This window comes from Leuciscus leuciscus (genome assembly GCF_965113295.1).
Source record: "Leuciscus leuciscus genome assembly, chromosome: 25".
Lineage (NCBI taxonomy): Eukaryota > Metazoa > Chordata > Actinopteri > Cypriniformes > Leuciscidae > Leuciscus > Leuciscus leuciscus.
This window is the reverse complement of record NC_138724.1, coordinates 14,049,373-14,061,413: the sequence shown is the minus strand read 5'-3', so window position 1 is coordinate 14,061,413 and position 12,041 is coordinate 14,049,373. Positions and strand designations below refer to the sequence as shown.

The 12,041-nt window shown below is 38.3% G+C and overlaps 1 protein-coding gene across 13 annotated transcripts in view; it reads right to left on the bottom strand.

Moving 5' to 3' along the window:
* The window catches only part of tjp1b (tight junction protein 1b), a 114,884-nt gene extending 104,820 nt beyond the window's left edge, over positions 1–10,064 (bottom strand). For 4 of the 13 annotated variants that reach the window (XM_082158981.1, XM_082158991.1, XM_082158990.1 and 1 more), the window contains exon 1: positions 9,575–10,064. In XM_082158981.1, coding sequence (XP_082015107.1) covers positions 9,575–9,672 — 98 coding nt within the window. In that variant the 5' untranslated portion in view covers positions 9,673–10,064. The remainder of the gene's footprint in view (positions 1–9,574) is intronic. The other 9 variants (XM_082158993.1, XM_082158994.1, XM_082158984.1 and 6 more) reach the window with 3 other exon arrangements.
* Between the last annotated feature and the right edge of the window lie 1,977 nt (positions 10,065–12,041).

The following is a 12,041-nucleotide window of genomic DNA, read 5'->3' as shown; positions in this document are numbered from 1 at the left end:
CACCTTGAAATACATTCATGCAGGACCATCAAATATAAGACATTTAGATTATTTGTATTAAACTACAATAAGCACCAAAATATCCAAATGCGACAGCATTTAAATATTCAATTGGTTGAGCTAAAAAGCATATTAAATGTCATATTAAATACTGTATCATGGTTTTTTCTTATGATGTACAAGTTTAAAATACAATTGTCAGGACAGTTTTCTTAACTCGAAGTAATATGCCATGTTTAGGTCGGATATAAGAGTTTCTTTGCAGGACTATGGTTGGTCAAAGACAGAAACAGGGATATTAAAGCTTGAAACTAAGGAAGAATTGTTGCAGAGGCTTTCATTTTGCCCACTGGGCTTTACTAGATTTCAATGAACAATAAGTAGTTCTGAAGGAAACCGAAAATGCTGTAGGCTTTGTACATAAAACATTAAAGGGAGGCAAATTTGGTTATACGCAGTACATTTTACTGACTGGGGATCCGTTTTACTGAACAAATCAGTTTTGTTTAAACTGAACATGAAAGGACATTCACAACTCATTTTGCTTCTGCGGTGTGACGTATTTCAAAGCAAAAAAGGATATTTGATAAAAAAAAAAAGCTATTGTGGCACATATGCCGTTCATCCATATTAGACACAAATCACACACATTCATTCACAAAAAAAACAAAAAAAAGCCAAGCTTAGATAATATTGTGTAATCATGCCCCATCAACCATGCACCCACAGCACACAAAACCAACAGTCCAACGAACCCTACCGAGGCAAAATGCAGTGTTTGATGTCAATAAACAAAATATAATGATCGCCATGGTCATGCTAGTCATGAATCCACCCACATTTTATATTTAAATCAGTTAATTAATTCCTACTCATTAATAATTAGTGCTCCATCTGCTCTGTCTGAACCCCAAAGTATCTTCCATCCACAGGATTTATGTATTATTCATGAAGTCTCATATGATCATGTCATTCAATGTAGTTATATTTCAGGACATGAAAGCACTGCACCAAACAAATCAAAATCAAATTCACACAAAACCTCCGTGTGGTAAGTTTCTATATAAAATCTAAAAATCTGTTTATTTTCAGTTTACATCGTGCACCTTAAAATGCCTCTTTGCAATAAAACGGAAAGACCTGACCTAGCAGAGGTTGGGGAGAGGTTATATAATACCCCATGAGCACATGGTTTACAGTAGCTGTTGTGGGATGAAACACAGTCCCTGTACAGTAGGGGAGGCAATTTGAATGCCGTGTACCATGACCGTTCGCACCATGTTTGTGGAGAGGATTTGCTGGAAAACCCTGCAAAACGAAATTCAATACAGCAAATCTTCTGTTTCAATGCGCTGGAAGGGGCACCAATGAAAATGAGACCTCATTTCCATATTAAGTGGTAGATTAAGGAAGCCTCCTGGGCTGCTGCTAGATATTGGTTTCCAAGAATATCGTAAAATGAGCAAGAATTGAAGAAGCGTTTGAAACATTTGTTATTTAGAGTGTTAAATGAGAACGACAGAATGGAAGATAAATGAAAGGACAAAGACATTAACGTGACAATGAGGTTGATGTTGGCCTGGGGAAACCGAGTGAGTCTCACCTTCAGTTCACCTTTTTAAGTCAAATACATTGAAATCATCTGGGAAAGAGTTCAAGGACAAAGTTTCTTGTATGTGCGCACATATACAGAGTATACCATTAGACCAGAAACATACAATATGCATGCAATGCTATGCCAAGTAAGACATGTTCCTGCTGGATCAACACCTTTTGTTGATCCTGGACCAACATTCCTGTCCAAAAACATAGTCCCACCCCTATCCCTACCCCTAAACCTAACCCTACCCATAACTTATCCCTAAAATCAGAGGGAAATGATTGGTGAATAACACTGATGTAGAAGCACCTAACCCTGGTTGTAAGCCTAAACTTGACATAAACTGTAAACTTGTCCCTCAAGTCTGATTGGTAGATTGGAACGTTGTGCAGGATCAAAAAAGATGTTGATCTAGGCACATGTTGCACTTGGTGAAATCACGTTCACACTGTTAGTACTTCCATCCATTGCAAATATGCGATTCTAATTCTTCCATTTTTGCACATATTTTTCAGTTAATCTAATGATCTGTAAATGCTAATCATTCTTAAGCCACAAGCAATTGGCATTTTAACAGTGCTAATGGGCTGATTGACACCAGAAAAACATTCACAGAGATACACTAGTGACTATCCTCTGAGCTGTGATGTGAAACAACCCAAAGTATACTTTTTTATGTATATGCTAGGGGATGCATATAGTGAAATTGGCGTATATTATGTATTGTACATGCGCAGTACGTACATTTCTAACCGCGTATACTTTGTACGCTCATCGCTCACATGCACCTTGCTTTTTTGCGCTAATTAGTCTGTCCACAAGGTGGCAACACTGGCCCGGGCCATTGTTTCACAGACGAAAAAGAAACAACAACACCACCAAACTACTAGAGATGCAGCAACTATAGATGCCTGTGATGATGAGCGCTTGAGATAAACAAAGTGAGATAAACACCATTCGAGTTTAAACGAGTACGAGAGGGAATTAGTGAAAATACTGAACAAGCTTGAAACTTTCTAGTGCACATGTTGAGCGCCTGCGTTCATGCACACTATCAAATGGAGTATAGCTATGTGTTCGGATGAAGGCATACTCTAAAGCCTGAAGTATACTTCGGCCATCCGGCCATAAATTTTTGTCATCAGGAGCGGAATACTGAAAATGAAATATACCCGGGGCTTAAGCCAGGGGTGTCAAACTCAGTTCCTGGGGGGCCACTGTCCTGCAGAGTATAGCTCCAACTAGCTCCAAAACATCTGGTTGGAAGCTTCTAGTAATACCGACAAGCTTGATTAGCTGGTTGAAAAGATGTTATATTAGGGTTGGAGTTCAACTCTGAGTTTGACACCCCTGCGCTATAAGCGTTCATGTCAAAACTGAAGTATACTTTGAGTAACGGACAGAGGCCAGTAAGAGTTGTGCATATAAACCCCACTCTCCTGGCCTCAAGAGGGCTCCCACGCCAGAGACCGCAGTTCAAATCCAGCTTGGAGTGGGTCGAGTAGGACCGGCTACATTTGGTGCCGTGACCCGGATGGGAGTGAGGTTTTGGGGGTGAGTGTAACAGGCAGTAAGAGCTTTGTTTGTTAACCTCACTCCCCAGGCCTCAGGAGGCATGCTAGCGGTTGTGTCCTTGTTTGCGCGCCTGCCTTTTCTGGGCTGGCAGATATCAATTACCTAGCAGCCTATGAAGGAGTAAGACAGCTCTCAGATTTCATCAAAATATCTTAATTTGTGTTCCGAACTTCCGAAGATGAACCAAAGTCTCCGGTTGGAACAACATGAGGGTGAGTAATTACTGACAGAATTTTCATTTAACCCTTTAAACCATTAAACCAAAGCTGTGTCCCAAATGACGCCCTTATACACTATGTACTTATGCACTATGTACTCAACCGTGTAGTGTATGAACTTTATACGTTTATTTTGTCTTTCAACATCAGAGTCTGATAGCCCCTCCCCCTCCGCTACTTAATTAAAGTTGCGACAGCTGAGTGCATGAAGTGTCCAACGTTCCACACTTCGTTTTTTTGGTTAAATAAGTGCATCATCCGTGTATTTAAAGTGCACTTTTTCTGTTTGGAATTTTCAGAGTGAACACACTACTCACACCATTTATACTACAAAAAAGCATAGAATAGTGCACAAGTATGAGAACTGGGACGCACCTCAAAAGTGTTATTAATCAAGTAGCTAGCTATAGCTAACATGCGCAGCAAGATTTTCTTTACACTATTTATCAACCATGAAAGTAATTAATCTGAAAGAGAAATCTGGGTGTAGATTGGAAGAAAACAATTCATGCTAACTTTGGGGGACATGCACAGTTGTACAAACAAGTACTTGTTTTACGTACATTCAAAGTTTCAGACCAAAGTGCATTTTTTAAATGATAATTTCGATTGAAAGTGATTAGCATTATGTATTTGTGATGGGACACCAAAAGCTTCATCTGAAAGATGAAAAATGATGCCTCCGCAGGCATCACAATGAGTTAGAAAGGCAACTAGGGACATCTGAATCTAAGGCTCCAGTCACATCCTGTTTAGTGGGAACCCTTCTTCTGATCGATTTTTGAAAGCAGCATAGATGTGTCCTTCGCTGCCTATGATATCCCACAATCCTGTAAGTTTGATTCGGTGACAGTTGAGTTAAAAAATATAAATGGTACCTACTTGACTCATTGCCTGATAGAGCAGCTGCCTAAGCTTTCATTTGCAGCCATTTACAACTGAGTGTTCAGGTAATCTATTTCAGCCACAAAACAAAAGCCTTCGAAAAAGTCTATAATCAACTTGGCTAGTTTGTGCGGTCCACCGACCTCTTCCTACTGCATGTGCCTCATAAAGCTATTAGATATAGAAGCAAAGGATACTGCTTGATCAGCAAGTCAATATCTACGTTAGCATTGGGCCCCAAGTCAGTAGAACAGTTTAGACACAAATAGGCAATGCTGACCACTACGACTAACATCAAAATTATCTTTGCTGCCATTATCACAAACGTTAATATGATTTTCTCTTCAGCCAGCACAGTATAGCCCAAGGGCACCAAAGCGAGAGCCAGGAACAAATACAGTCGTGTGTGTCCTGCTGAGGCTACTAGAGAGGGCAAGCAGGCTCTTGGTTTACAACCGTCAACCATTAATGAAGTAAATAATCACTCTGGATGGAGATGAAAGTGAAAGACGAAGACGTTTATTTGGCTTGATGGTGGAGAGGTACTTACAAAGTCTCAATCAGTGCTTTTCTTGTCTATTGGAGAGGAGGGGCGAAAATCGTGCGGGGAAAGCCAGAAATTAGCATGAAACGTGATCGAGATGCCTCTCCTGAACTCTGTGGCTTCCGTCAGTTAAACACGCACTTGGCTCACGTTTAAAAGAGTGTGTAAATGCTAAAAAGCACGTGTAAAGAAGCCTCGGGGTGGGCAACTGTCGCCTATTTCATTACGCCAGGTTAAAGCTAAGCTCTGGAATAGTTTGTACGACTGCGGGGGAAGTAGACCATCTGCTGTGTTTCCAAGACTCTTCTTTGAACTTCCCTTTTTTCCGCTCATCACGGGCGATACTGAAGGTTTAGAAATGTCATTTCCATTAAATCTCTGGTAATGTACGCTAAGGGTGGCCAGAAATGAAGAGCCCTGACAGAGAGGGCTCTTCGTGGTTGTGGAGGCATCTGACATTTTCTTTGATTAAAGATAAATGAGACGTGGTTTATTACGGTCACGTCCCACAGAGTCAGCTGATCAAGTTACTAAATATTTACACAGCCATGTTTCATATTTGAGGCAATCGTTTGATATCCTATAGCCTACAGCAAAAACCCGAAGCATGTTGCCTGTCCATTATCATCCACAAGGGTCCTTTAAAGCAATCTTCACTTGCCTCATGAGAACTAATTTCTGCTATATATTTCTCCTTTTACCTCTTTTCCTGGATTGATCCTGATGTCTTCTGGGTGAAAGTGGACAGATTTTTAACCACAGGAAGGGAGGCTCACCTAGAAACAAATCGAATGTAGCAACTCTCAAAGATGAGAAATTCTTAAGCATTCTCTGGTCAGAATTCAGAGAAAAGTCTCTAGTATTGTGAATGCTCTTTCATACTAAGTATGCAAAATGTGATATCCACAATTTTTCAATTAATGACTGTCAAGAAAATATCGGGGTTACATTCCACCCCAAAATCAAAAGAAAGGAATTAAATTTTACTTAATGCACATGAAGCCTATTTTAGGCCCCTATACCCTTAAATTGGGCACTATTTGAGGGGACATACAAAACTTATCTAGTGCACTCATTCAAACCCCAAAATGCACCACAATAACGAGAGTACAACTGATGTAGACTCAACGGCTAGATAATACCCATAATGCACTGTGAGGGTTGTGGCGAATGAATTCCCGTGTCCCGCCAGTAGATGGCGCCTTCAGCTGAATCATCCATCCATCCATTTTCCAAACCGCTGGTCCAATGTGGGTAATATCATACAGGTATACAATTTTAATTGATTTCTAAATTGTTTAATTAAGGTTTATACACGCTATTTTCCATGACAGAGTTCAATATAAATATGTCATTGCTGCTAGTTTGCTATGTCTTTATTCAAGTGGACTATTCAGTGGACAAATGTAGGCAATAGTGATTAGTGAATGAGGGTATAGGGGGGATTTCAAACATAGCCAATGTTTTATGTGTGTTTTGGGTGGGTTTTAGTTCTGTTTCCTGAGTTTGAGTTAGTTTCTATGGTTTTTCATTGATGTGATTATCATTTGCTCATTCTATTGTTAATTTGTTGATTAGTTTGCTTTAGTATTTAAGCCCTGTTTTTTGTTCAGTTCATTTGTTTGTTTTAGACGCTTTAATCCGGTTGTTCTGTTCATGGTCTAGTTTGAGTATCCCTAGTATTTTGTTTTGAGTTTGAGTTTAATAAAAGTCACAACTGCTGCAATTAGATACTGCCGTTCATCATCTTTGTTGCAACCAACGCTGACAGATGTATTGCATTATGACATTATTTTTTGGGTAAATTGAGGTTAATTTCCCTCCACAGTTCTCATTATCTCATTATCTCATTACCGTAATGCTGGAAAAAACACAAAACCATAAAACAATTATGTGTTATTTAAATGCCTAAAAAAAATATATATAAAAAAAAGCATCTTGTATTACAGTATTTAAGTAGCAAGGTAAAATATACTGTTTAACCTTAATGAGAATCCTTTATAGTAAGTAAAATATGATATCCATAATTCTCCCAACAACTAATCCCTATCAAGCTGTGAAGAACATGTCTGGGTCACATTTTACACTGATATCAAAAGAAAACAAAAACAAAAATGTAAAGACATTCACACTTATCTCACAAAAAAAGAAATTAAGCCTATTTTCAGCACCATAAAATGCTTGCAATGGATTATTCCTTCCTAGTTCTCATTACCGTAATGCAAACAACGTTTTAACCATTTGAATTATCATAATGCTGAAAACAAAATGACCAATTACCATTCTTGCCACTGAAAACAAAATGACCAACTGCCTTATGACCAATTGAAATATTTTTTAAATCACTAAAATACAATGATTTTAAAGTATTTTTGTAATGCGAATAACAATTGAAATACGAATATTCTTGGCTCCTTAATGAAGTTTTGTCCCTCTTTTGTAAGTCACTTTAGACAAAAGCGTCTTCTAAATGCATAAATGTAAATGTTATAGTAGAATTTTTTTTTCCCCTCTTGATATGGGATGAAATGTGACCTGGAAATGATCTAGATTTAAATATTTTATATCTGTTTGTTTAATTTACTGTAATGCCACTTTGTTTACATGTGACGCAAATCCCACAACAGCTGTGAGGTGAGAACGTTCCTGTAAACTGGAGCGATGTCATGTTTCAAAAAACCCATGAATAATTAACCGTAACTCAAACAAGCTGAGTACCAACATCCAAACATCGTAGTGACATCGCTCAGGGTTTAGGTGCCTCATCATCTTTCTGGATTTATGTGGATTGGGCAAGTTTTATAGTTATATGGAGCTTGTTGAGTTAAGTACCTAATCTCGACAGTAAATTACATTCACTTGCTTGGTTGATTTGTTGCTCTGATGTAGCACACGTGGCTCCTCGTAATAGCTTTGGTTCTCCTTTAAGCGTCAACTATTGCGGTGTGCTGACATGAAGCAAAACAAGCTGACCTCAATTTAAGGGGAAAATCTTACAAAATAAACCTAACGGAGAAGAGCAGGCTGCTACAAGAGCCAGGGGTACTCTTAATGACAATGAAAACAAGATGAAAAATCTGGGTACTTTCAACTTGCTCCTAATTAGTTACAAATGAATTACCCAGCATGCAACACTCAAATTAGCAACCTTTACTGACCCCAAGGGGCACAAAATGCCTACGGATGTTGAATCATTACCGGCCGACCATCTGCAAACAGAACTTTACTTATAAAAGCACTTCAAGGATAACATTTCATACTTTTTTTTCAATGCAATTACAACAAAGACCTTATGTTTGCTATTCTAATTGCATGTTTTATACTTTACATTCGCATTAGAACATTTTCTATCACATTCACTCTATATTCCCTTTGATTTTTTGGCGTGTGCCTCAGAGAATCCTTTTGCCCCATTAACCTCAAACATGCTTAAAAATAAAGGTTCCAAAAGGGGGTTTTCGCAGTGATGCCATGCAGAGAAAAAACATTTTTGGTTCCTCAAATAATCTTTCAGTCTTAAAATAACACCTTTTTTAGTGTGAACTTCAGCGAAGAACATTTGGATAATCTAAAGAACCTTTTCCACTATAAAGAGGCTTATGTGCAATGGAAAGGTTCCCTGGATGTTAAAAGTTAATCATGTAACCATAAATGCCAATAAAGAATCTTTATTTAGCGGCCGAGTAAATCTGCTATATATATATATATATATATATATATATATATATATATATATGCCGAGCTCAGAGAACACACTGAAAAACCCTCAGTCCTAATGACAAATCAACATTTCTCCACTTGAAATTCGATCTATTGTGAGCCTCTCAATACACTCCAATTTCCTGTTTATTTCAAGACTGCAAAGTAATAAAAAGGAGTATGATGACGTGATGACACTGTGGAATATGGTAATTATGAGAATGAAACGTGATTATATCCAGCTCTGACACGGATAAATAAAATCACCGTGGCCCTAAGATGTACATTGAAAGAGGTTTGAGATTAAAGAAAATCTCCAATCAATAATCAAGAAGGTCAGGATCCTATTGAAACCCTATGGAGAGGATACGAGCATCGGTGTGTGTTGGTTTTTTTGTATATTGACCTTGTGAAAATCTAAAACCTACTGACCTGACGTGATTCTAGGGGTGACATTCACGCTTATCTCACATGAAAATGAAGATAGCTACCAATACGAGTTAATTAACGGCTGTGTCGTCTATTCAACTCAACGTGTAATCCTGTGGTCATTCCAGAAGCACAATAAGAAGTGCTGGAGGAGGCACACGAGTGACCATTATGAATGGAAATGAATGAGGAACTTAACAAGAACACACAGTGACAATGAACACACACACAAATAAATCAATGCAAAGAAACACAAGTCCATGCCTTAACTTTTTTTTTATTTAATTTGAAAGTGCACATAGTAGACATACACATATGAATGATGTAACATGCTTGGGTTTGTAGTAGAGTGGATAATGAATGAAATGACACACCAGTGAAAAGGATTAGGCTACAGTATGTTGACTACACAAAAAAGCTTTATGAACACACAAGCCTTGGTTCAAACTTTGCTCACGTAGCCTGCATGCGGTCCGTCAACAAGATTTACATATCCAAATGTAACATTTACATGGTTATAAAGTAAATGGACATGACAGTCTTTCTTCCCAGCAAGCTGCAATGCCGAATAGCCCCCTCACACATCCATACATACATATATATACAGTATATATATATACTCACCACATATGTTTTCTGGGAGGCAGGCTACGCTCTCTGTTGATGGCAGTCACCCCTAGAGCCAGCTGCATTACAGTAATGTATTTCTGGTAATTCACCATGGTACTGTTCACCGCTTTTTTGAAACACAAAAATCCGCACCAGAAGCGCAGGTACTACTAATAATAACAATTTTATTCTCTCCTCCTTCTCCTCCTACTCCCTGGCATCGGCTTCAACTGCGTCTTCCTTGTTGAACATCACAGCGCCATTTCCAGCAGCAGTAGCAGCACTGACAGGGAAAACACTCCCCGCGAGGGAGCACGCCGCTGCCACCCATCACTACAATGACAGTCTGCTCGTATTACCTCTAAGAACGGAAAGCGCGCCAATCCATTCGTTATTAGTCACGAGATGGGCATTCTTTTCCCGCCACTCCCGCGTGCTGCCACTTTGCTTAGAACGCGCGCTCGCTCACTCTCTCTCTCTCTCCCTTTCTCTCTTCTGTCTGTCTCTCTTTCTCTCGCGCGCGCTGCAGCGTCCGTGCGTAAGGTAGCTAGCTAGGGGAGTCTGTGTAGGTGTGTGTTTGTGTGTATATATGTGTGTGTGTGGAGTTTGGAGGGGGTGACTTAAAGGGACAGCTCACCCAAAAATTAAAATCTTGTCATCATTAGATATGTTTCCATTCACATATTTTGGAATATAGCACAATAACGCCACAGCAATTGCGTGATTTCCACATACACGTAAGGCTTTCGTTTTTCTGTGAAGGAGAAGTTTTGAATAATGTACTAGTCACTATTTTCCATACAATAACAAAGAATGGGGACAAAAACATTGCAAAAACTGGTCCATATGACTATTTTTGTGTGTGTCTAAAATTTAAGTTGTTATTCACCAAAAATCTTCGGTATCCATTCTCTCCTTGGTTTGTTCATGCATTATATTTTACTTGTGAATTAATTGTCCACTTCACAATAATGATCTGGGGTGAATTTTCTGCACAACAACATCTGTTACTTAACTACCATCATTGGAGAAATTGGCTAGTTTCCTGAAACCATAGGAACCTTTGTAGCACATCCGTTGTTCAAATTACATTGGTTTATCCATATAATGGGCGTTAATGATGTCATACATTGTTGTAAATAATGAACATGACATCTGAGGAATAATTTGCTTTTTTGTTCTTTATTTTGCCTAATCTCCAAATGTCTGATTCAATCATAGGTTCCTTCATACGTACTAGAGCTTATTCGCACATTCATTCATTGGTATATATGAAAGATACATATTGTACTGCATGTTAGCTTGCTTGTTTTGCTCAAATGTCCACGTCATGCTAACAAGAAACAATGCTACTAAGAGAGCTGTAAGTCCAACCACACAATTTTGCAAAGCTGTTTGCGAACATTTGTTGGAACTATAGTTATGGGAAAAACACAAAATCAATCAACTATGTTGATAACGACAGAACTTGCAGAATCATAATTGGCTTATGATGCTTTTGGGAAACGAATCCCTGAATGATTCGTTCATGAGTTGGACTGATCTCAATAAATAATTATTAAAAAATTGGTCTGTCATATGGCTTAGAAGACATATAAATAGTTTGCGGAACACACAGACCTCTGTTTTGTGTCCTTTTGAGGCTTGACACCTTCAGTCGTCATTCATTTTCATTACATAATGTGCGACCAGTACCAAAAAAAAGACATTTGTTGTCTTGTGTCCCACAAAAGACAGAAAGTCAATATGGGTTTGAAATGGCTTGAGGGCAAATTATTATTATTATTATTTTCCGAATATGGGTGTATTATACCCTTTAAATGCTAAAACAAGGGCATAACACTAAAACACTACTTAGAACGCATATCTCGATGTGTGTCTACCACCCTTTAGTTTTTACATCCCTATTATATGTATTGCAAAAATGATTTGCATATGTGCCCTATATAAATATATCTATATCATGTGCACAATGACCTTCACAAAACTGTGTCAAGGTGCTTAAATAGACCATCCAACTATGACTAAAATGAAATGCTCTCTTAGTGGTCAAACATGGGCTTAATAAAGCAAAGGCCTTGCCTATAGTGTTGCTGGCTCAATGTGAAACGGAATGGCCATAAGCCCTGTGAACCTTCAATGTTCAAAAGCAATTTGAATTGTTATTGAAAAGAATCGAAATAAATAATTGTTCCACCAAATAAGTTAATTATTGTAAAAATACAAAATAGTTGAAAATAATCAGCACAAATTTAACTAAGAAATCAATTCAAAAGTAATTTGACCTTAAACGCATACCTCGAGTGTTTAGTGACCCGGGACGTCATTCACTACCCTCCTCCTCTTTAATTTTATATAGTTAGACAACAACCTTCTTGGTATTCCTCAATCAATTCATTATAAACAATTTAACAAGAAAAACATGATAAAATAATGCCTTTTTTCGGTAAAGAATTGTATGGTCGCTAATGACCCGAGGTGT